Source organism: Myxine glutinosa, chromosome 12 (genome assembly GCF_964187855.1).
Source record: "Myxine glutinosa chromosome 12, kmMyxGlut1.1, whole genome shotgun sequence".
NCBI classification, from domain to species: domain Eukaryota; kingdom Metazoa; phylum Chordata; class Myxini; order Myxiniformes; family Myxinidae; genus Myxine; species Myxine glutinosa.
The window spans coordinates 18,233,422-18,258,680 of record NC_136272.1 but is presented as its reverse complement, the minus strand read 5'-3'; the positions used below and the strand labels follow the sequence as shown (position 1 = coordinate 18,258,680).

Below are 25,259 nucleotides of genomic sequence, written 5' to 3'. Positions count from 1 at the left end.
TTGAAGGAGACATTTCTGGACTGAATCAAATGTGGATTGCAGGAGAGATTTCTGGAACAAACCAAATATGGATTGAAGGAGAGATTTCTGGAACGAACCAAATGTGGATTGAAGGAGAGATTTCTGGAACGAACCAAATGTGGATTGAAGGAGAGATTTCTGGAACGAACCAAATGTGGATTGAAGTAGAGATTTCTGGAACAAACCAGATGTGGATTGAAGGAGACATTTCTGGAATGAACCACATGTGGATTGAAGGAGAGATTTCTGGAACAAACCAAATGTGGATTGAAGGAGAGATTTCTGGAACAAACCAAATGTGGATTGAAGGAGAGATTTCTGGAACAAACCAAATGTGGATTGAAGGAGACATTTCTGGACTGAATCAAATGTGGATTGCAGGAGAGATTTCTGGAACAAACCAAATATGGATTGAAGGAGAGATTTCTGGAACGAACCAAATGTGGATTGAAGGAGAGATTTCTGGAACGAACCAAATGTGGATTGAAGGAGAGATTTCTGGAACGAACCAAATGTGGATTGAAGGAGAGATCGCTGGAACGAACCGAGTGGATTGAAGGAAATGGATTGCTGGAAATAGGGAGACATCGCCCTGTGAATACATCGACTAACTAACCACAACGCATGTTCCCATTCCCGAACCCTTAGACAATGGGCAAGACTATAGGAAGTAACTATCTTGGGATTCCTATAGCGCACATGGATGCACTCCGTCCCCCTTCACCCTCCCTAATAAGCATACCACTACTTTTTCTAATGGCCGTTAGTATACCCACCATCTTGTGGGGTCGGATGGGGAAAAGCTTTTGCTCCAAGTCTTTCACAAACTGGCTGGCCAGACCTGACGTGTGACTGGAAGTAGAAGGCATTTGCGATTTCTTCAGGGTGCCGGCGATAACTCGCCTACTTTTTGTAAAAGACACCGTGCGATCGTTAACGTCCATCGACTAATGCCGGTAGACGGGATACCTGGCTATCTGAGGGGCGGCACAATATGTGATGCGCATCCCACCTGCGAAGCACCGATCCGACATTTTATAGTCGAGCCGGGAATGGAGCCCAAACTTGCAGAGCACTTACAGGTAAGTGAGCCACCTCTGAACCATCCACCTGTCGGACCTCTTATTATCATTAATAAGTACACAATTACCTATCAGAGTTAATTTAATCTGCCTGATGACAAAATTAACATCACCGGAATGATGACACCGTTAAAACAAAGACAGTCCTATTACTGTTCATGTTTGTGTTTTGTTCCCACTTGAGAAGTCCAGCTGGGAGATCATAGTGACTCAGACGCTTGCGGTTTACATCATTCACTCATGGACACCTCCTCTATCCCACAATCCCCCGCCCCACCCGCAGACTTCTGAACCCATATGACTGCCCATACAATGGGAGCCGGAGAGAAAACTGTGCCTGCAGGAATGACTACCTGGCTGCCGGATACACTGTGTTCAACAGAGTGCGCCTAGACATCCACAGCCTCCGTGTTTTGAGTGAGACCTGTGCAAATACACCTTGTCGGGTACCTAAAGCTTGGAAAGGATGTGAGGGAGATGTGCGTGCGTGTGCCGGACTTTTAAGCTTCTCTGAACTGAAGCCATACCCTTTACACAGCAAGTACAGGTGGAAATCAAACAAGGCCCGAATGCAGAATAAAGCAACATTCTAGTACTAGCAGCCGGAACCCATGGAAATTCAACATACGTGATGTAACATGTCACTTCGAGACCGCAGCTCTCACCCACCTCCCCCCCCCTTTCACATTCTCCCTCCACCTGTACCCTCGCTTCCCCCCCCCCTCTCTCCTTTATCACCTCTCCCATCCTCCCTTCCTTCCACTCCTCCCCCCTCTCTATCCCCCCTCCTTTTCCCTCATCTTCCTCCACCCCTCTCCACCCTCCCTCTGCATCCTCTTTCCCCCTTACTCTCACCGCTTCCCTCCCCCTCTCATCTCCCTATCTTTCCCTCCTCTCGCCTCTTCCCTCATCCTTCCCCCCTTTCACTCCACTCTCCCCTCTTTCTTTTCCCCCCTCACTCTCTCCCCCACCTTCCTCCCCTTCTCTTCTCTCCTCTCTCTCTTTCTCTGCACCCATCTCCCTATCTTTCTCTCCTCTCTCTCTTTCCCCGCACCCATCTCCCGATCTTTCTCTCCTCTCTCTGTTTCTCTGCACCTATCTCCCTATCTTTCTCTCCTCTCTCTCTTTCTCTGCACCCATCTCCCTATCTTTCTCTCCTCTCTCTCTTTCTCTGCACCTATCTCCCTATCTTTCTCTCCTCTCTCTCTCTCTCTGCACCCATCTCCCTATCTTTCTCTCCTCTCTCTCTTTCCCCGCACCCATCTCCCTATCTTTCTCTCCTCTCTCTCTTTCTCTGCACCCATCTCCCTATCTTTCTGTCCTCTCTCTCTTTCCCCGCACCCATCTCCCTATCTTTCTCTCCTCTCTCTCTTTCTCTGCACCTATCTCCCTATCTTTCTCTCCCCTCTCTCTTTCTCTGCACCCATCTCCCTATCTTTCTCTCCTCTCTCTCTTTCTCTGCACCCATCTCCCTATATTTCTCTCCTCTCTCTCTCTTTCTCTGCACCCATCTCCCTATCTTTCTGTCCTCTCTCTCTTTCTCTGCACCCATCTCCCTATATTTCTCTCCTCTCTCTCTCTTTCTCTGCACCCATCTCCCTATCTTTCTGTCCTCTCTCTCTTTCTCTGCACCCATCTCCCTATATTTCTCTCCTCTCTCTCTCTTTCTCTGCACCCATCTCCCTATCTTTCTGTCCTCTCTCTCTTTCTCTGCACCCATCTCCCTATATTTCTCTCCTCTCTCTCTCTTTCTCTGCACCCATCTCCCTATCTTTCTGTCCTCTCTCTCTTTCTCTGCACCCATCTCCCTATCTTTCTCTCCTCTCTCTCTCTTTCTCTGCACCCATCTCCCTCTCTTTCTCTCCTCTCTCTCTCTTTCTCTGCACCTATCTCCCTATCTTTCTCTCCTCTCTCTCTTTCCCCGCACCCATCTCCCTATCTTTCTCTCCTCTCTCTCTTTCTCTGCACCCATCTCCCTATCTTTCTCTCCTCTCTCTCTTTCTCTGCACCCATCTCCCTATCTTTCTCTCCTCTCTCTCTTTCTCTGCACCCATCTCCCTATCTTTCTCTCCTCTCTCTCTTTCTCTGCACCCATCTCCCTATCTTTCTCTCCTCTCTCTCTCTTTCTCTGCACCCATCTCCCTATCTTTCTCTCCTCTCTCTCTTTCCCCGCACCCATCTCCCTATCTTTCTCTCCTCTCTCTCTTTCTCTGCGCCCATCTCCCTATCTTTCTCTCCTCTCTCTCTTTCTCTGCACCCATCTCCCTATCTTTCTCTCCTCTCTCTCTTTCTCTGCACCCATCTCCCTATCTTTCTCTCCTCTCTCTCTTTCCCCGCACCCATCTCCCTATCTTTCTCTCCTCTCCTCTCTCTCTGCACCCATCTCCCTATCTTTCTCTCCTCTCTCTCTTTCCCCGCACCCATCTCCCTATCTTTCTATCCTCTCTCTCTTTCTCTGCACCCATCTCCCTATCTTTCTCTCCTCTCTCTCTTTCCCCGCACCCATCTCCCTATCTTTCTCTCCTCTCTCTCTTTCTCTGCACCCATCTCCCTATCTTTCTCTCCTCTCTCTCTTTCCCCGCACCCATCTCCCTATCTTTCTCTCCTCTCTCTCTTTCTCTGCACCCATCTCTCTATCTTTCTCTCCTCTCTCTCTTTCCCCGCACCCATCTCCCTATCTTTCTCTCCTCTCTCTCTCTTTCCCCACACCCATCTCCCTATCTTTCTCTCCTCTCTCTCTTTCTCTGCACCCATCTCCCTATCTTTCTCTACTCTCTCTCTTTCTCTGCGCCCATCTCCCTATCTTTCTCTCCTCTCTCTCTCTTTCTCTGCACCCATCTCCCTATCTTTCTCTCCTCTCTCTCTTTCCCCGCACCCATCTCCCTATCTTTCTCTCCTCTCTCTCTTTCTCTGCGCCCATCTCCCTATCTTTCTCTCCTCTCTCTCTTTCTCTGCACCCATCTCCCTATCTTTCTCTCCTCTCTCTCTTTCCCCGCACCCATCTCCCTATCTTTCTCTCCTCTCTCTCTCTTTCCCCGCACCCATCTCCCTATCTTTCTCTCCTCTCTCTCTCTTTCCCCACACCCATCTCCCTATCTTTCTCTCCTCTCTCTCTTTCTCTGCACCCATCTCCCTATCTTTCTCTCCTCTCTCTCTTTCTCTGCGCCCATCTCCCTATCTTTCTCTCCTCTCTCTCTCTTTCTCTGCACCCATCTCCCTATCTTTCTCTCCTCTCTCTCTTTCCCCGCACCCATCTCCCTATCTTTCTCTCCTCTCTCTCTTTCTCTGCGCCCATCTCCCTATCTTTCTCTCCTCTCTCTCTTTCTCTGCACCCATCTCCCTATCTTTCTCTCCTCTCTCTCTTTCTCTGCACCCATCTCCCTGTCTTTCTCTCCTCTCTCTCTTTCCCCGCACCCATCTCCCTATCTTTCTCTCCTCTCCTCTCTCTCTGCACCCATCTCCCTATCTTTCTCTCCTCTCTCTCTTTCTCTGCACCCATCTCCCTATCTTTCTCTCCCCTCTCTCTTTCTCTGCACCCATCTCCCTATCTTTCTCTCCCCTCTCTCTTTCTCTGCACCCATCTTCCTATCTTTCTCTCCTCTCTCTCTTTCTCTGCACCCATCTCCCTATCTTTCTCTCCTCTCTCTCTTTCTCTGCACCCATCTCCCTATCTTTCTCTCCCCTCTCTCTTTCTCTGCACCCATCTCTCTATCTTTCTCTCCTCTCTCTCTTTCCCCGCACCCATCTCCCTATCTTTCTCTCCCCTCTCTCTTTCTCTGCACCCATCTCCCTATCTTTCTCTCCTCTCTCTCTTTCTCTGCACCCATCTCCCTATCTTTCTCTCCTCTCTCTCTTTCTCTGCACCCATCTCCCTATCTTTCTCTCCTCTCTCTCTTTCTCTGCACCCATCTCCCTATCTTTCTCTCCTCTCTCTCTTTCTCTGTGCCCATCTCCCTATCTTTCTCTCCTCTCTCTCCTTCTCTGCGCCCATCTCCCTATCTTTCTCTCCTCTCTCTCTTTCTCTGCGCCCATCTCCCTATCTTTCTCTCCTCTCTCTCTTTCTCTGCGCCCATCTCCCTATCTTTCTCTCCTCTCTCTCTTTCCCCGCACCCATCTCCCTATCTTTCTCTCCTCTCTCTCTTTCTCCGCACCTATCTCCCTATCTTTCTCTCCTCTCTCTCTTTCTCTGCGCCCATCTCCCTATCTTTCTCTCCTCTCTCTCTTTCCCCGCACCCATCTCCCTATCTTTCTATCCTCTCTCTCTTTCTCTGCACCCATCTCCCTATCTTTCTCTCCTCTCTCTCTTTCCCCGCACCCATCTCCCTATCTTTCTCTCCTCTCTCTCTTTCTCTGCACCTATCTCCCTATCCTTCTCTCCTCTCTCTCTTTCTCTGCACCCATCTCCCTATCTTTCTCTCCCCTCTCTCTTTCTCTGCACCCATCTCCCTATCTTTCTCTCCTCTCTCTCTTTCTCTGCACCCATCTCCCTATCTTTCTCTCCTCTCTCTCTTTCTCTGCACCCATCTCCCTATCTTTCTCTCCTCTCTCTCTTTCTCTGCACCCATCTCCCTATCTTTCTCTCCTCTCTCTCTTTCTCTGCACCCATCTCCCTATCTTTCTCTCCTCTCTCTCTTTCTCTGCGCCCATCTCCCTATCTTTCTCTCCTCTCTCTCTTTCCCCGCACCCATCTCCCTATCTTTCTCTCCTCTCTCTCTTTCTCTGCACCCATCTCCCTATCTTTCTCTCCCCTCTCTCTTTCTCTGCACCCATCTCCCTATCTTTCTCTCCTCTCTCTCTTTCTCTGCACCCATCTCCCTATCTTTCTCTCCTCTCTCTCTTTCTCTGCACCCATCTCCCTATCTTTCTCTCCTCTCTCTCTTTCTCTGCGCCCATCTCCCTATCTTTCTCTCCTCTCTCTCTTTCCCCGCACCCATCTCCCTATCTTTCTCTCCTCTCTCTCTTTGCCCGCACCCATCTCCCTATCTTTCTCTCCTCTCTCTCTTTCTCTGCACCTATATCCCTATCTTTCTCTCCTCTCTCTCTTTCTCTGCGCCCATCTCCCTATCTTTCTCTCCTCTCTCTCTCTTTCTCTGCACCCATCTCCCCATCTTTCTCTCCTCTCTCTCTTTCTCTGCACCCATCTCCCTATCTTTCTCTCCTCTCTCTCTTTCCCCGCACCCATCTCCCTATCTTTCTCTCCTCTCTCTCTCTTTCTCTGCACCCATCTCCCTATCTTTCTCTCCCCTCTCTCTTTCTCTGCACCCATCTCCCTCTCTTTCTCTCCTCTCTCTCTTTCTCTGCACCCATCTCCCTATCTTTCTCTCCTCTCTCTCTTTTTCTCTGCACCCATCTCCCTATCTTTCTCCTCTCTCTCTCTCTCTCTCTCTGCACCCATCTCCCTATCTTTCTCTCCCCTCTCTCTTTCTCTGCACCCATCTCCCTATCTTTCTCTCCTCTCTCTCTTTCTCTGCACCCATCTTCCTATCTTTCTCTCCCCTCTCTCTTTCTCTGCACCCATCTCCCTATCTTTCTCTCCCCTCTCTCTTTCTCTGCACCCATCTTCCTATCTCTCTCTCCCCTCTCTCTTTCTCTGCACCCATCTTCCTATCTTTCTCTCCCCTCTCTCTTTCTCTGCACCCATCTCCCTATCTTTCTCTCCCCTCTCTCTTTCTCTGCACCCATCTCCCTATCTTTCTCTCCTCTCTCTCTTTCTCTGCACCCATCTCCCTATCTTTCTCTCCTCTCTCTTTCTCTGCACCCATCTCCCTATCTTTCTCTCCCCTCTCTCTTTCTCTGCACTCATCTCCCTATCTTTCTCTCCCCTCTCTCTTTCTCTGCACCCATCTCCCTATCTTTCTCTCCTCTCTCTCTGCACCCATCTTCCTATCTTTCTCTCCTCTCTCTCTTTCTCTGCACCCATCTCCCTATCTTTCTCTCCTCTCTCTCTTTCTCTGCACCCATCTTCCTATCTTTCTCTCCTCTCTCCTCTCTCTCTTTCTCTGCACCCATCTCCCTATCTTTCTCTCCTCTCTCTCTTTCTCTGCACCCATCTTCCTATCTTTCTCTCCTCTCTCTCTCTTTCTCTGCACCCATCTCCCTATCTTTCTCTCCTCTCTCTCTTTCTCTGCACCCATCTCCCTATCTTTCTCTCCTCTCTCTCTTTCTCTGCACCCATCTCCCTATCTTTCTCTCCTCTCTCTCTTTCTCTGCACCCATCTCCCTATCTTTCTCTCCTCTCTCTCTCTTTCTCTGCACCCATCTCCCTATCTTTCTCTCCTCTCTCTCTTTCTCTGCACCCATCTCCCTATCTTTCTCTCCTCTCTCTCTTTCTCTGCACCCATCTCCCTATCTTTCTCTCCTCTCTCTCTTTCTCTGCACCCATCTCCCTATCTTTCTGTCCTCTCTCTCTTTCTCTGCACCCATCTCCCTATCTTTCTGTCCTCTCTCTCTCTTTCTCTGCACCCATCTCCCTATCTTTCTCTCCTCTCTCTCTTTCCCCACACCCATCTCCCTATCTTTCTCTCCTCTCTCTCTTTCTCTGCACCCATCTCCCTATCTTTCTCTCCTCTCTCTCTCTTTCTCTGCACCCATCTCCCTATCTTTCTCTCCTCTCTCTCTTTCCCCGCACCCATCTCCCTATCTTTCTCTCCTCTCTCTCTTTCCCCGCACACATCTCCCTATCTTTCTCTCCTCTCTCTCTCTTTCTCTGCACCCATCTCCCTATCTTTCTCTCCTCTCTCTCTCTTTCTCTGCACCCATCTCCCTATCTTTCTCTCCTCTCTCTCTCTTTCTCTGCACCCATCTCCCTATCTTTCTCTCCTCTCTCTCTCTTTCTCTGCACCCATCTCCCTATTTTTCTCTCCTCTCTCTCTCTCTTTCTCTGCACCCATCTCCCTATCTTTCTCTCCTCTCTCTCTCTTTCTCTGCACCCATCTCCCTATCTTTCTCTCCTCTCTCTCTTTCCCCGCACCCATCTCCCTATCTTTCTCTCCTCTCTCTCTTTCCCCGCACCCATCTCCCTATCTTTCTCTCCTCTCTCTCTTTCTCTGCACCCATCTCCCTATCTTTCTCTCCTCTCTCTTTCTTTCTCTGCACCCATCTCCCTATCTTTCTCTCCTCTCTCTTTCTTTCTCTGCACCCATCTCCCTATCTTTCTCTCCTCTCTCTCTTTCTCTGCACCCATCTCCCTATCTTTCTCTCCTCTCTCTCTTTCCCCGCACCCATCTACCTATCTTTCTCTCCTCTCTCTCTTTCTCTGCCCCCATCTCCCTATCTTTCTCTCCTCTCTCTCTTTCTCTGCACCCATCTCCCTATCTTTCTATCCTCTCTCTCTTTCCCCGCACCCATCTCCCTATCTTTCTCTCCTCTCTCTCTTTCCCCGCACCCATCTCCCTATCTTTCTATCCTCTCTCTCTTTCTCTACACCCATCTCCCTATCTTTCTATCCTCTCTCTCTTTCCCCGCACCCATCTCCCTATCTTTCTCTCCTCTCTCTCTTTCCCCGCACCCATCTCCCTATCTTTCTCTCCTCTCTCCCCGCACCCATCTCCCTATCTTTCTCTCCTCTCTCTCTCTTTCTCTGCACCCATCTCCCTATCTTTCTCTCCTCTCTCTCTCTCTTTCCCCACACCCATCTCCCTATCTTTCTCTCCTCTCTCTCTTTCTCTGCACCCATCTCCCTATCTTTCTCTCCTCTCTCTCTTTCTCTGCGCCCATCTCCCTATCTTTCTCTCCTCTCTCTCTTTCCCCGCACCCATCTCCCTATCTTTCTCTCCTCTCTCTCTTTCTCTGCGCCCATCTCCCTATCTTTCTCTCCTCTCTCTCTTTCCCCGCACCCATCTCCCTATCTTTCTCTCCTCTCTCTCTTTCTCTGCACCTATCTCCCTATCTTTCTCTCCTCTCTCTCTTTCCCTGCACCCATCTCCCTATCTTTCTCTCCTCTCTCTCTTTCTCTGCACCCATCTCCCTATCTTTCTCTCCTCTCTCTCTTTCTCTGCACCCATCTCCCTATCTTTCTCTCCTCTCTCTCTTTCTCTGCACCCATCTCCCTATCTTTCTCTCCTCTCTCTCTTTCTCTGCACCCATCTCCCTATCTTTCTCTCCTCTCTCTCTTTCCCCGCACCCATCTCCCTATCTTTCTCTCCTCTCTCTCTTTCTCTGCACCCATCTCCCTATCTTTCTCTCCTCTCTCTCTTTCCCTGCACCCATCTCCCTATCTTTCTCTCCTCTCTCTCTTTCTCTGCACCCATCTCCCTATCTTTCTCTCCTCTCTCTCTTTCCCCGCACCCATCTCCCTATATTTCTCTCCTCTCTCTCTCTTTCTCTGCACCCATCTCCCTATCTTTCTCTCCTCTCTCTCTCTTTCTCTGCACCCATCTCCCTATCTTTCTCTCCTCTCTCTCTTTCTCTGCACCCATCTCCCTATATTTCTCTCCTCTCTCTCTTTCTCTGCACCCATCTCCCTATCTTTCTCTCCTCTCTCTCTCTTTCTCTGCACCCATCTCCCTATCTTTCTCTCCTCTCTCTCTCTTTCTCTACACCCATCTCCCTATCTTTCTCTCCTCTCTCTCTTTCCCCGCACCCATCTCCCTATATTTCTCTCCTCTCTCTCTCTTTCTCTGCACCCATCTCCCTATCTTTCTCTCCTCTCTCTCTCTTTCTCTGCACCCATCTCCCTATCTTTCTCTCCTCTCTCTTTCTCTGCACCCATCTCCCTATCTTTCTCTCCTCTCTCTCTTTACCCGCACCCATCTCCCTATCTTTCTCTCCTCTCTCTCCCCTTTCCTCATCCTTTGCCATTTCTCTCCACTCTCCCCTCTTTCCTCTCCCCTCACTCTCTCTTCTCTCGTTCTCCCTCCTCCCACCCCCACTCTCTCTCCCACACTCTCTCCCCTTCCCCCCTCTCGTTTTCGTTTCTGCCCCCTCCCCCCCATCTCCCCTCCCCCCTCTCCTCCGCATCATGCCCGACCAGGACGGCTTTTTAAAATGTGTTTTTCCTTTTGAAACACCAATTTCGATCCGATTTTCATCCCATTTGTTGCAACCAAGTCTTAAACCATCTTAGTGACTGTGAAAAAATTAATCTGATGTCGAATTAGAGTTGAGATAAAGGTGTGAGAGAGACAGAAATCGCGAGCATTGTAAACTTGCAATTATCATCCCGAAAGTTTTCCAGTCTTGGAACACAATTTTTAAACCATCCATGTTCAATCTTTATAGAATATAAACGATATTAATGTCAGTCATGTCATGAAATGCATAATTTGCTTGAAATGTTTTGTCGTGAAAATCAAGCTCAGACACGACTTGACCTCTGGGTAGGTTTAATATCATTTAGATCTGTAGTACATCCTGTAAGAATACATGCATGCAACAGGCATTAAAATCAGAGTATTTCATGAGCAGCAATGGTCGATTCAATATAACAATGGTCCAACAGAGAGGACAGTCAGCGCAGCATTTAGGGGCGTACATACCATTCAAACTACAGGACTATGTCACAGTGAGTTCCGCTGGAGTGTCCGCGCGCCCCGGTTGTCCCGGGTCTTATAGACGCCCCTTCTGTAGCGAGCACACCCTGGGTTCACCTTGGTATAATTTCACTACATGTTTTTCGATCAATTTATCTGTGAAAAACCTCCGCAGCCTTGAGGCCTCAAACCGTGCAAAAAATTTAAACGTTCAACAACAACAACATGCATTTTAAGGCCATTTTCCCGGCTAGAGCGCGGGTTAGCTTAAAATTTAAACGTTCATAAAAACAAAACCTGAGAGCCCACAAACACGTCACTTACCTTATTATTTTCAGGAAGCACTCGGCTCTCCAAATATTCACATGTACGCAGATCCACTCACGTAACCGCAGCACCGAAGCAGGCAACTTGTCATGCTTCCTGGACACAAGAGGCTTATGAAACCTTATAATACACAGTGAACAAAATGGCGGCGATTTGTTTTCGAAGCTCTGCTCTGAATGGACAGACAAAGAGACAGACATGGGGACAGACAGACATACTGTTGGAGAACATGTCACATGTCACATGTATATATGATCACATGTTCTCTCCTACCAAAAGTGTTGGGACAGTTTTATTGAAAATGCACAGCAAGCCAATTCATTCACCTTTCCATATCTCCCTTAATCCAGGCACCACTTTATGATCGTTCAGAGGTGGGATCTTCTAGCATTCACCGAACAGTGTATCCCATAATTCTTTCACATTTTGGAAAGAAAAAACGTCATTCCATCACATTCAACCAAACACACCCCGAGGACAGAATAATACGTACCTGGACTAGTTGCTTCACTGAAGCTCTTTATCCATTTTGAGGCCCAATACAGGTGCATGAGTGACACCAGGCCATTCATTCATCGCACAGATGAAAGGTCTGTGTTTTGCATCTGCTTTTCTGGGCTATTTGCTGTAATACAAGACTCAAGAAACTTTACTGATGCTTGCCAGATATGTTATTATCTTCCTGAACACATTCAATAAATCATGGGCTCTTGATGTGACAAAAGGGTCCAAAGACCAGGGTCATGTGGCTGAGCTACAAAATCGCGACCGAGCTACAAACCGTCATCCTGGTGTATCGCAGGGGAGGGGCGATTCATCAATGTGTGCGCTGTGCCTCAGATGGACGTTAACCTGGGTGTTCCACCTGCCAGCATGAGTTCGTGGATGTGAAGGATCCCGCGATATCCTTCACGAAGAGTAGGCGAGCTATGGCCGACACCATGAACAAATTACAAATCCCTGCACACTTAATCAAGTATCTTCCATTGGAATGGCCACCCATACAGGATTGTAGCGCTACCCCATACACTGCTTCGGTAGAGTACTAGCAGCCAACTTGTGGCAATATATACCACAAGTTGGCATATACAGCCAATCCCACGACAGATGGATGCCCTATAAACTGCTTCGGTAGAACCGATACTTTGTGTAGAGCATGTTACATGATGATGACGGCCGTGGTTGTGTGATTGAAAAAAGAAGCAAATCATGATCTCCTAGCATCATTAGATGCACGCAGACAGTCTGTGGAGCCAGTTGACGTTGCACGACAGCATACAGCAGGTTAATTGGCCATGGTAAACCACAGTAAATTATTCACTACAAGCATTCCAGCACCAGCGTCAGGATAAATAGTGGGGCAACATAGCATAACAATTGTGCATTTTGTGAGGAAAGCACCAAATTTGGCACACTAGTAGACTATCATATTATGAAAAGATCTGGATATTGGGCCATCTCAGATTCAGAGATTTGATTTTTGCAAGATTTCGATTCGATTGGGATCGAAGAGAACACCTTCTTCGTCTTCTGTACAGTGAAGTTGCCAGCCCTGAATTCTCTGGCTACATCTGGGTGCTTCATTGGGAGTGCAACCATGTCCCTCAGGTGAACAGGGACCCACCTGGCATAGTGTGTGTGGTCTAAGGCATGGAACCATGGGACCAGTTCCGTCAGGGCATCAAGGTACATCGTGAATGAAGCCTGCCGCAGAGAACGCACGTAGACCAGTACCAACATCTTTAGTTCCAGCACAGTTGCCCAGTACTGAAAGTTGGGAATGTCTTCTCCTCTCTGGTGACACCAGTCTTCGAACTCAGGCAGGTCTTCTGCATCATCAGCATATGTCATACAGTGGCGTTCATACGCACGGTGTTGCAGGATGTGCAGTGCCGCTACAGTGATTTGATGAGCTCTTCTTGTGCGGGTGACGTGGGCAGCTCGCAGGAAGGAATCGGCCGTCCCTGGCGTTGCAATCTCAGCTTGCAAATCTGCAAAATCTCCAAATCTTGCAAAAATCTAATCTCTGAATCTGAGATGGCCCAATATCCAGATCTTAAAATAATATGATAGTCTACTAGTGTGCCAAATTTGGTGCTTTCCTCACAAAATGCACAATTGTTATGCTATATTTAGCTTAGCTGCCGGACTAAAACCGATTTGCTCAACACGTGATCTTTCTTCTTCACTACAGCCACGGATCTACGCTTTGCGAGGACACTCTACGGACGTCCAGTGCCATTCGCGACGGCTGGCGACTGCTACAGTGCTGTCAGATGCCCACAGGTAAGAAAACATTTGTTTTGGGTCTGCATGTTGATCTTTTCCCATCGAAGGGTATTTAACAAGACCCTTCCACTCGCGGCATGAAGGGTTGCCAAGGCGTAGAGTGATGTGTCGTACAATTCCGTATCATGTGCATCGGTTTTTTTGTCCCAGGGTCGGTTTGGCCTCAGCCTGGCTGGGACTGGAATGGCCATTGATGAGACCACACGCTGGACCGCACAGGGAAATTATGCGGCTGTGGATGTGCGCATCTCAGAGGTAACACTTACAAGGAGTATAACACCAACCAACTCCATCGCTACTACTTATGCCTATACCCACTGAACGCAACACAGTAATTAGCAAAAGAAAGGAGATCGGAAAGCTTGAAATGCAATAATTATTAATGAATGGGGGAAAGGGACACTTTTCTGCAACAACAATACAGTGCATAGAGTACCGGAAGTTAAGAAGTCTGGAAACAGGAAACGGCTCATCAGTAACTTGATAGACAGGTACAAATAGGCCAGGAAGAGAGAGCGTGGCAGCACTGAGGGAAAGTGGAGGATGCGCCGTGGAAATATCAGTGAAAGGGGCACGGAGACAGCTGTTCGATCTCGCAGGAGTGACCCAGATATCCCCCACATCCAAGATGGTGTAGCCCACCTTCACGAAGGAGAGAGAGAGAGAGATAGATAGATAGAGAGATACAGAGAGAGATAGAGAGAGATAGAAAGAGATAGAGAGAGAGAGAGAGAGAGAGATAGAGAGAGAGAGAGAGAGAGAGAGAGAGAGAGAGAGAGACTTGACTTTTACATCCTTTTATTACAAAAATATCAAAAAGTATATTTTGTAAAACGTATAAATACAACCGTTTCACAAAGCATTTCACAAATCAGAGGTAAAAAAACAAGCAAAACCATTTTAAAGGGAACATTTACATGAAGACCATTAGTACATCAAGAAAGGGAACAGGAAAAAAATAAAATAAAGTGTTTTGCTCCTCACAAAGAAATCATATCATGCTCGAGGAGTGATCAATCTGTGATCAGCGCACCATTTTGCACAGAGCAAAGCGCATTATTCAATGCCGATATACTTTTGAAGATCAATACTTTATCCATATATGTATAGAAACAAAATTCTGTTTTAATCCGGGCAAAAACAAGTCCTTTAAAACAGGCCGGGAGGTTATCTGTACATCTTGTAGGATGTTCAATTTGCATTTTCCTCGTGCGATATATTGCTTTCTTTGCCATGGCAACGAGAAAGTTCGCTCGGGCCACTTCTATTTGGTGTGTGTTTGAGGCAAAGCAAAAAATGAAAGAATTCAAAGTAAAGTTTAAAGAAAGCTTCATGCACATTTCATGCAGCAAACCAAATAAAGGAATCAAGCGTGCACATTCAACATAAGCATGTGACACGGTCTCAAGAGCACCACAGAAGGGACAATGGTCAGATATTTCAGAAGAAAAAACATGCAAGAGCTTATTGGTGGGTAATACCCAATGTGCCAACCTCCACGACAGGTCGGCAGTTTTCTTTGGAATAAGTATGTGATAATAGGCTTTCCAGTTAGGTTGGAAGGGGTATTCTGTAGGCAAGCAATTGTGCCACTTCCTTGACTGCCAAGTTCCTAAGGAGGGCCGGATTGCTTTGACGCAGGCCTGGTATATTGCACGATTTTCCAGACCTGCAGATCCAAAACGTATTTTTGGTAAATATTTTATTATTGTACCAGAATTCATTACAGTGGGGGTGACTTCTAAATTTGGGAAACAGAGGCTTGGCTCACAAACAATTGGGCCATCACCAGTGCGAGCAGATTGCTCCCAGTGCACCTTAACTTTGCGGTATACGCTAAGTATTTCGCATAGCACAGCAGATATTATGCGGTTTGACCGCATGCCAACTTTATTTGCAAGTGCTGCAGCACTTAACCATGTCCTTGTCTCAATCATTAGATCAGCAACGTGATGGACACCATTCTGAACAAAATAAGCAATAAAAGAGCGTTCCGTTCTTATTCTTTTGAAGAGAGAGTTGTAGAAAAGAGGCTCTCTGAAAAACATCTCTTGGGTGTAGGAAACATAATCACGGTCGACCATGAAAACACGCCAAGCATTCAAAATTATATTGTAAAATGGTGGAAGCAAGGACAGATCAATACATTTCATGTTCATTAGGAATAGACCAAATGAATAGTCTAGCATGCCGGCTTGACGGAGGAGGAGGAGAGCAGTGGACCTCCAGGCTAGGTCTGATGGACCATAGAGAAGCCGCCAGATTGAGGCGATGCCAAATGCCATAGCCCTGCATACGATGTCCACAAGACCATGCCCGCCTTCCTCTAAGGGAAGATTCAAGATCTCTGGACGAAGCCAATGTTTTCCACTCCAGAAGAAGTTTATTATTGTCTTCTGTATATTCAGCAGAAAGCGTTCAGGAGGTGGAATGGCTTTGATTCTGTGCCACAGTATAGATGCTGCTAGGTTGTTTATGACCAGGACTCGTCCCCGGTATGAAAGCAAAGCCAGCAAACCTTTCCATTTCCACAGCTTTTGTGCGAGAGAGTCAGCGAGACCCTCCCAATTTTTCGCTTGTGTTGCTTCATCACCGATGTAAACACCAAGGTACTTCATTCCGTTGAGGGACCAGGTGAGGTGTTTCGGGAGGACAGGCATATGGCGGAGAGAGAGAGAGAGAGAGAGAGAGAGAGAGAGAGAGAGATAGAGAGAGATAGAGAGAGATAGAGAGAGATAGAGAGAGATAGAGAGAGATAGAGAGAGATAGAGAGAGATAGAGAGAGATAGAGAGAGATAGAGAGAGATAGAGAGAGATAGAGAGAGATAGAGAGAGATAGAGAGAGATAGAGAGAGATAGAGAGAGATAGAGAGAGATAGAGAGAGATAGAGAGAGATAGAGAGAGATAGAGAGAGATAGAGAGAGATAGAGAGAGATAGAGATAGAGAGAGATAGAGAGAGATAGAGATAGAGATAGAGATAGAGATAGAGATAGAGATAGAGATAGAGATAGAGATAGAGATAGAGATAGAGATAGAGATAGAGAGAGAGAGAGAGAGAGAGAGAGAGAGAGAGAGAGAGAGAGAGAGAGAGAGACACTTTTAAGTCCTTTTATTATAAAACTACAAAAACAAGCATCAACAAGAATAAACCAAAAAACAGTTTTCAAAAGAATTCAACCAAAGTCATAGAAAGTCAAATAAAAGGAGAAACAATCAATGTAAATGAACTACAGTCCAAAACAATAGATTTCAAAGACGAGGAAAACACCTACATGTAAATCTCTAATACATTTTCATTTACCCCGCATATTTTTCCCACACACCATGTCTCAACAAAATCCCTAATGTTTGCATTTCTGCTATAATACTGAAATTCCAGTTTCAACCGAGTTGTGACCAGGGATTGGAAATGCATAATCACATTGCATTGCTCGGGTGGCTTGCCCTTGATTTTTGCTTTTCGTGACAAATAGATGGCCAGTTTAGCCTCTGACAAGAAATAATTTTAAAACATTAACAATTTTCCCTTTGCTGAAGTGACCCCAAGGCCAAAAATAAACAACCGGAGACAGAGAAAAAGAAAGAAAAACAGAGAGAAAGAAATGAGAAACAGAGAAAGAGAAACAGAGAGAAAGAAAGAAACAGAGAGAAAGAAATGAGAAACAGAGAGAAAGAAATGAGAAACAGAGAAAGAGAAACAGAGAGAAAGAAAGAGAAACAGAGAGAAAGAAATGAGAAACAGAGAGAAAGAGAAACAGAGAGAAAGAAAGAAACAGAGAGAAAGAAATGAGAAACAGAGAGAAAGAAATGAGAAACAGAGAGCAAGAGAAACAGAGAGAAAGAAAGAGAAACAGAGAGAAAGAAATGAGAAACAGAGAGAAAGAGAAACAGAGAAAAAGAGAAACAGAGAGAAAGAAATGAGAAACAGAAAGAAAGAGAAACAGAGAGAAAGAAAGAGAAACAGAGAGAAAGAAATGAGAAACAGAGAGAAAGAAATGAGAAACAGAGAGCAAGAGAAACAGAGAGAAAGAAAGAGAAACAGAGAGAAAGAAATGAGAAACAGAGAAAGAGAAACAGAGAGAAAGAAATGAGAAACAGAGAGAAAGAGAAACAGAGAGAAAGAAAGAAACAGAGAGAAAGAAATGAGAAACAGAGAGAAAGAAATGAGAAACAGAGAGAAAGAGAAACAGAGAGAAAGAAAGAGAAACAGAGAGAAAGAAATGAGAAACAGAGAGAAAGAGAAACAGAGCGAAAGAGAAACAGAGGAAAGAGAAACAGAGCAAAAGAGAAACAGAGAGAAAGAGAAACAGAGAGAAAGAAATGAGAAACAGAGAGAAAGAGAAACAGAGAGAAAGAAATGAGAAACAGAGAGAAAGAGAAACAGAGAGAAAGAAATGAGAAACAGAGAGAAAGAAATGAGAAACAGAGAGAAAGAGAAACAGAGAGAAAGAAAGAGAAACAGAGAGAAAGAAATGAGAAACAGAGAGAAAGAAATGAGAAACAGAGAGAAAGAGAAACAGAGAGAAAGAAAGAGAAACAGAGAGAAAGAAAGAGAAACAGAGAGAAAGAAATGAGAAACAGAGAGAAAGAAATGAGAAACAGAGAGAAAGAGAAACAGAGAGAAAGAAAGAGAAACAGAGAGAAAGAAAGAGAAACAGAGAGAAAGAAAGAGAAACAGAGCGAAAGAGAAACAGAGAGAAAGAGAAACAGAGAGAAAGAAAGAGAAACAGACAGAAAGAAAGAGAAACAGAGAGAAAGAAAGAGAAACAGACAGAAAGAAAGAGAAACAGAGAGAAAGAAAGAGAAACAGAGAGAAAGAAAGAGAAACAGAGAGAAAGAAATGAGAAACAGAGAGAAACAGAGAAAAAGAGAAACAGAGAGAAAGAAAGAGAAACAGAGAGAAAGAAAGAGAAACAGAGAGAAAGAAAGAGAAACAGAGAGAAAGAAATGAGAAACAGAGAGAAAGAGAAACAGAGAAACAGAGAGAAAGAGAAACAGAGAGAAAGAAATGAGAAACAGAGAGAAAGAGAAACAGAGAGAAAGAGAAACAGAGAGAAAGAAATGAGAAACAGAGAGAAAGAAATGAGAAACAGAGAGAAAGAGAAACAGAGAAAAAGAGAAACAGAGAGAAAGAAAGAGAAACAGAGAGAAAGAAATGAGAAACAGAGAGAAAGAGAAACAGAGAAACAGAGAGAAAGAAATGAGAAACAGAAAGAAAGAGAAACAGAGAGAAAGAAATGAGAAACAGAGAGAAAGAGAAACAGAGAGAAAGAAATGAGAAACAGAGAGAAAGAGAAACAGAGAGAAAGAGAAACAGAGAGAAAGAGAAACAGAGAGAAAGAGAAACAGAGAGAAAGAGAAACAGAGAGAAAGAGAAACAGAGAGAAAGAGAGAAAGATAAACAAAGATAAAGAGAAACAAAGAGAAAGTGAAACAAAGAGAAAGAGAAACAGAGAGAAAGAGAAACAGAGAGAAAGAGAACAGAGAGAAATAGAAACAGAGGGAAAGAGAAACAGAGAGAAAGAGAAACAGAGAGAAATAGAAACAGAGAGAAATAGAAACAGAGGGAAAGATAAACAGAGAGAAATAGAAACAGAGAGAAATAGAAACAGAGAGAAATAGAAACAGAGAGAAAGAGAAACAGAGAGAAAGAGAAACAGAGAGAAATAGAAACAGACAGAAAAAGAAACAGAGAGAAATAGAAACAGAGAGAAATAGAAACAGACAGAAAAAGAACCAGGGAGAAAGAGAAACAGAGAGAAAGAGAAACAGAGAGAAAGAAAGAGAAACAGAGAGAAAGAGAAACAGAGAGAAAGAAAGAGAAACAGAGAGAAAGAAATGAGAAACAGAGAGAAAGAGAAACAGAGCGAAAGAGAAACAGAGAGAAAGAGAAACAGAGAGAAAGAAATGAGAAACAGAGAGAAAGAGAAACAGAGAGAAAGAAATGAGAAACAGAGAGAAAGAGAAACAGAGAGAAACAGAGAGAAAGAAATGAGAAACAGAGAGAAAGAAATGAGAAACAGAGAGAAAGAGAAACAGAGAGAAAGAAAGAGAAACAGAGAGAAAGAAAGAGAAACAGAGAGAAAGAAAGAGAAACAGAGAGAAAGAAAGAGAAACAGAGCGAAAGAGAAACAGAGAGAAAGAGAAACAGAGAGAAAGAAAGAGAAACAGAGAGAAAGAAAGATAAACAGAGAGAAAGAAAGAGAAACAGAGAGAAAGAAAGAGAAACAGACAGAAAGAAAGAGAAACAGAGAGAAAGAAAGAGAAACAGAGAGAAAGAAATGAGAAACAGAGAGAAAGAGAAACAGAGAAAAAGAGAAACAGAGAGAAAGAAAGAGAAACAGAGAGAAAGAAAGAGAAACAGAGAGAAAGAAAGAGAAACAGAGAGAAAGAAATGAGAAACAGAGAGAAAGAGAAACAGAGAAAAAGAGAAACAGAGAGAAAGAAATGAGAAACAGAGAGAAAGAGAAACAGAGAGAAAGAAATGAGAAACAGAGAGAAAGAAAGAGAAACAGTGAGAAAGAAATGAGAAACAGAGAGAAAGAAAGAGAAACGGAGAGAAAGAGAAACAGAGAGAAAGAGAAACAGAGAGAAAGAAATGAGAAACAGAGAGAAAGAAATGAGAAACAGAGAGAAAGAGAAACAGAGAGAAAGAGAAACAGAGAGAAAGAAATGAGAAACAGAGAGAAAGAAATGAGAAACAGAGAGAAAGAGAAACAGAGAAAAAGAGAAACAGAGAGAAAGAAAGAGAAACAGAGAGAAAGAAATGAGAAACAGAGAGAAAGAAATGAGAAACAGAAAGAAAGAGAAACAGAGAGAAAGAAATGAGAAACAGAGAGAAAGAGAAACAGAGAGAAAGAAATGAGAAACAGAGAGAAAGAGAAACAGAGAGAAAGAGAAACAGAAAGAAAGAGAAACAGAGAGAAAGAGAAACAGAGAGAAAGAGAAACAGAGAGAAAGAGAAACAGAGAGAAAGAGAAACAGAGAGAAAGAGAAACAGAGAGAAAGAGAAACAGAGAGAAAGAGAAACAGAGAGAAAGAGAAACAGAGAGAAAGAGAAACAGAGAGAAAGAGAAACAGAGAGAAATAGAAACAGACAGAAAAAGAAACAGAGAGAAAGAGAAACAGAGAGAAAGAGAAACACAGAGAAAGCGAAACAGAGAGAAAGAGAAACAGAGAGAAAGGGAAACAGAGAGAAAGAGAAACAGAGAGAAATAGAAACAGAGAGAAAGAGAAACAGAGAGAAAGAAATGAGAAACAGAGAGAAAGAAAGAGAAACAGAGAGAAATAAATGAGAAACAGAGAGAAAGAAAGAGAAACAGAGAGAAAGAGAAACAGAGAGAAAGAGAAACAGAGAGAAAGAAATGAGAAACAGAGAGAAAGAAATGAGAAACAGAGAGAAAGAGAAACAGAGAGAAAGAGAAACAGAGAGAAAGAGAAACCGAGAGAAAGAAATGAGAAACAGAGAGAAAGAAATGAGAAACAGAGAGAAAGAGAAACAGAGAAAATGAGAAACAGAGAGAAAGAAAGAGAAACAGAGAGAAAGAAATGAGAAACAGAGAGAAAGAGAAACAGAGAGAAAGAGAAACAGAGAGAAAGAAATGAGAAACAGAAAGAAAGAGAAACAGAGAGAAAGAGAAACAGAGAGAAAGAAATGAGAAACAGAAAGAAAGAGAAACAGAGAGAAAGAAATGAGAAACAGAGAGAAAGAGAAACAGAGAGAAAGAGAAACAGAAAGAAATGAGAAACAGAGAGAAAGAGAAACAGAGAGAAAGAGAAACAGAAAGAAAGAGAAACAGAGAGAAAGAGAAACAGAGAGAAAGAGAAACAGAGAGAAAGAGAAACAGAGAGAAAGAGAAACAGAGAGAAAGAGAAACAGAGAGAAAGAGAAACAGAGAGAAAGAGAAACAGAGAGAAAGAGAAACAGAGAGAAAGAGAAACAGAGAGAAAGAGAAACAGACAGAAAAAGAAACAGAGAGAAAGATAAACAGAGAGAAAGAGAAACAGAGAGAAAGAGAAACAGAGAGAAAGAGAAACAGAGAGAAATAGAAACAGAGAGAAATAGAAACAGAGAAAGAGAAACAGAGAGAAAGAGAAACAGAGAGAAAGAGAAACAGAGAGAAAGAGAAACAGAGAGAAATAGAAACAGAGAGAAAGAGAAACAGAGAGAAATAGAAACAGAGAGAAATAGAAACAGACAGAAAGAGAAACAGAGAGAAAGAGAAACAGAGAGAAATAGAAACAGAGAGAAATAGAAACAGAGAGAAATAGAAACAGACAGAAAGAGAAACAGAGAGAAAGAGAAACAGACGGAAAGAGAAACAGAGAGAAATAGAAACAGAGGGAAAGAGAAACAGAGAGAAATAGAAACAGACAGAAAGAGAAACAGAGAGAAAGAGAAACAGAGAGAAATAGAAACAGAGGGAAAGAGAAACAGAGAGAAGTAGAAACAGACAGAAAGAGAAACAGAGAGAAAGAGAAACAGAGAGGAATAGAAACAGACAGAAAGAGAAACAGAGAGAAATAGAAACAGAGGGAAAGAGAAACAGAGAGAAAGAGAAACAGAGAGAAATAGAAACAGAGAGAAAGAGAAACAGAGAGAAAGAGAAACAGAGAGAAATAGAAACAGACAGAAAGAGAAACAGAGAGAAATAGAAACAGAGAGAAAGAGAAACAGAGAGAAAGAGAAACAGAGAGAAATAGAAACAGAGAGAAAGAGAAACAGAGAGAAATAGAAACAGAGGGAAAGAGAAACAGAGAGAAAGAGAAACAGAGAGAAATAGAAACAGAGGGAAAGAGAAACAGAGAGAAAGAGAAACAGAGAGAAATAGAAACAGAGGGAAAGATAAACAGAGGGAAAGAGAAACAGAGAGAAAGAGAAACAGAGAGAAAGATAAACAAAGATAAAGAGAAACAAAGAGAAAGTGAAACAAAGAGAAAGAGAAACAGAGAGAAAGAGAAACAGAGAGAAAGAGAACAGAGAGAAATAGAAACAGAGGGAAAGAGAAACAGAGAGAAAGAGAAACAGAGAGAAATAGAAACAGAGAGAAATAGAAACAGAGAGAAATAGAAACAGAGAGAAAGAGAAACAGAGAGAAAGAGAAACAGAGAGAAAGAGAAACAGAGAGAAAGAGAAACAAAGAGAAATAGAAACAGAGAGAAAGAGAAACAGAGAGAAAGAGAAACAGAGAGAAAGAGAAACAAAGAGAAATAGAAACAGAGAGAAATAGAAACAGAGAGAAATAGAAACAGAGAGAAAGAGAAACAGAGAGAACTAGAAACAGAGGGAAAGAGAAACAGAGAGAAAGAGAAACAGAGAGAAATAGAAACAGACAGAAAGAGAAACAGAGAGAAAGAGAAACAGAGAGAAATAGAAACAGACAGAAAGAGAAACAGAGAGAAATAGAAACAGACAGAAAGAGAAACAGAGAGAAAGAGAAACAGAGAGAAATAGAAACAGACAGAAAGAGAAACAGAGAGAAATAGAAACAGAGGGAAAGAGAAACAGAGAGAAAGAGAAACAGAGAGAAAGAGAAACAGAGAGAAAGAGAAACAGAGAGAAATAGAAACAGACAGAAAGAGAAACAGAGAGAAATAGAAACAGAGAGAAAGAGAAACAGAGAGAAATAGAAACAGAGAGAAATAGAAACAGAGAGAAAGAGAAACAGAGAGAAATAGAAACAGAGGGAAAGAGAAACAGAGAGAAAGAGAAACAGAGAGAAATAGAAACAGAGGGAAAGAGAAACAGAGAGAAAGAGAAACAGAGAGAAATAGAAACAGAGGGAAAGATAAACAGAGGGAAAGAGAAACAGAGAGAAAGAGAAACAGAGAGAAAGATAAACAAAGATAAAGAGAAACAAAGAGAAAGTGAAACAAAGAGAAAGAGAAACAGAGAGAAAGAGAAACAGAGAGAAAGAGAACAGAGAGAAATAGAAACAGAGGGAAAGAGAAACAGAGAGAAAGAGAAACAGAGAGAAATAGAAACAGAGAGAAATAGAAACAGAGAGAAATAGAAACAGAGAGAAAGAGAAACAGAGAGAAAGAGAAACAGAGAGAAAGAGAAACAGAGAGAAAGAGAAACAAAGAGAAATAGAAACAGAGAGAAAGAGAAACAGAGAGAAAGAGAAACAGAGAGAAATAGAAACAGAGAGAAAGAGAAACAGAGAGAAATAGAAACAGAGAGAAATAGAAACAGAGAGAAAGAGAAACAGAGAGAAAGAGAAACAGAGAGAAAGAGAAACAGAGAGAAAGAGAAACAGAGAGAAAGAGAAACAGAGAGAAAGAGAAACAGAGAGAAAGAGAAAGAGAAACAGAGAGAAAGAGAAACAGAGAGAAAGAGAAACAAAGAGAAAGAGAAACAAAGAGAAAGAGAAACAGAGAGAAAGAGAAACAAAGAGAAAGCAAAACAGAGAGAAAAATAAACAAAGAGAAAGAGAAACAAAGAGAAAGAGAAACAGAGAGAAAGAGAAACAAAGAGAAAGAGAAACAGAGAGAAAGAGAAACAAAGAGAAAGAGAAACAGAGAGAAAGAGAAACAAAGAGAAACAGAGAGAAAGAGAAACAAAGAGAAAGAGAAACAGAGAGAAAGAGAAACAAAGAGAAACAGAGAGAAAGAGAAACAAAGAGAAAGAGAAACAAAGAGAAAGAGAAACAGAGAGAAAGAGAAACAGAGAGAAAGAGAAACAGAGAGAAAGAGAAACAGAGAGAAAGAGAAACAGAGAGAAAGAGAAACAAAGAGAAAGAGAAACAGAGAGAAAGAGAAACAGAGAGAAAGAGAAACAAAGAGAAAGAGAAACAGAGAGAAAGAGAAACAGAGAGAAAGAGAAACAGAGAGAAAGAGAAACAAAGAGAAAGAGAAACAAAGAGAAAGAGAAACAAAGAGAAAGAGAAACAAAGAGAAAGAGAAACAAAGAGAAAGAGAAACAAAGAGAAAGAGAAACAAAGAGAAAGAGAAACAAAGGGAAAGAGAAACAAAGAGAAAGAGAAACAAAGGGAAAGAGAAACAAAGAGAAAGAGAAACAAAGAGAAAGAGAAACAAAGGGAAAGAGAAACAAAGAGAAAGAGAAACAAAGAGAAAGAGAAACAAAGAGAAAGAGAAACAAAGAGAAAGAGAAACAAAGGGAAAGAGAAACAAAGGGAAAGAGAAACAGAGAGAAAGAGAAACAGAGAGAAAGAGAAACAAAGAGAAAGAGAAACAAAGAGAAAGAGAAACAAAGAGAAAGAGAAACAAAGGGAAAGAGAAACAAAGGGAAAGAGAAACAAAGAGAAAGAGAAACAAAGAGAAAGAGAAACAAAGAGAAAGAGAAACAAAGAGAAAGAGAAGCAAAGAGAAAGAGAAACAAAGAGAAAGAGAAACAGAGAGAAAGAGAAACAAAGAGAAAGAGAAACAGAGAGAAAGAGAAACAAAGAGAAAGAGAAACAGAGAGAAAGAGAAACAAAGAGAAAGAGAAACAAAGAGAAAGAGAAACAAAGAGAAAGAGAAACAAAGAGAAAGAGAAACAAAGAGAAAGAGAAACAGAGAGAAAAAGAAACAGAGAGAAAGAGAAACAGAGAGAAAGAGAAACAAAGAGAAAGAGAAACAAAGAGAAAGAGAAACAGAGAGAAAGAGAAACAGAGAGAAAGAGAAACAAAGAGAAAGAGAAACAGAGAGAAAGAGAAACAAAGAGAAAGAGAAACAAAGAGAAAGAGAAACAAAGAGAAAGAGAAACAAAGAGAAACAAAGAGAAACAAAGAGAAAGAGAAACAAAGAGAAACAGTGAGAAAGAGAGAGAAAGAGAGATGGACAAGAAGGAAAGGGCCAGTTAATGGGGACTGAGCGGCACACTGACCGCGACTGCGCTGCCCTGGCAGTGACGGCCCATTACTGCAGCAGTAACTCGGCATTATCTAAAGGTGCAGGTCTACACTGCAGACAATCTACAAATAAATAATAAATCTACAAAGGTGTAGGAAAATCACCTGCACTTCATCTAAATATACAGCGGGGTCCTAAATGACCACCAACTGATGCTTGCACATGGGAAACCTGGCTTAATGTCCATCCAATTCAAGGGACGGTACACTTTGCGA

General features: G+C 43.2%; 1 protein-coding gene across 1 annotated transcript in view; it reads left to right on the top strand.

The window, feature by feature from the left end:
• LOC137438154 (A disintegrin and metalloproteinase with thrombospondin motifs 9) overlaps positions 1–25,259 on the top strand; it is a 247,825-nt gene that overhangs the window by 216,079 nt on the left and 6,487 nt on the right. Inside the window, exons 35-37 of the mRNA XM_078766532.1 lie at positions 1,387–1,520; positions 13,095–13,186; positions 13,340–13,444. Of these exons, the coding sequence (XP_078622658.1) occupies positions 1,387–1,520; positions 13,095–13,186; positions 13,340–13,444 (331 nt within the window). The remainder of the gene's footprint in view (positions 1–1,386; positions 1,521–13,094; positions 13,187–13,339; positions 13,445–25,259) is intronic.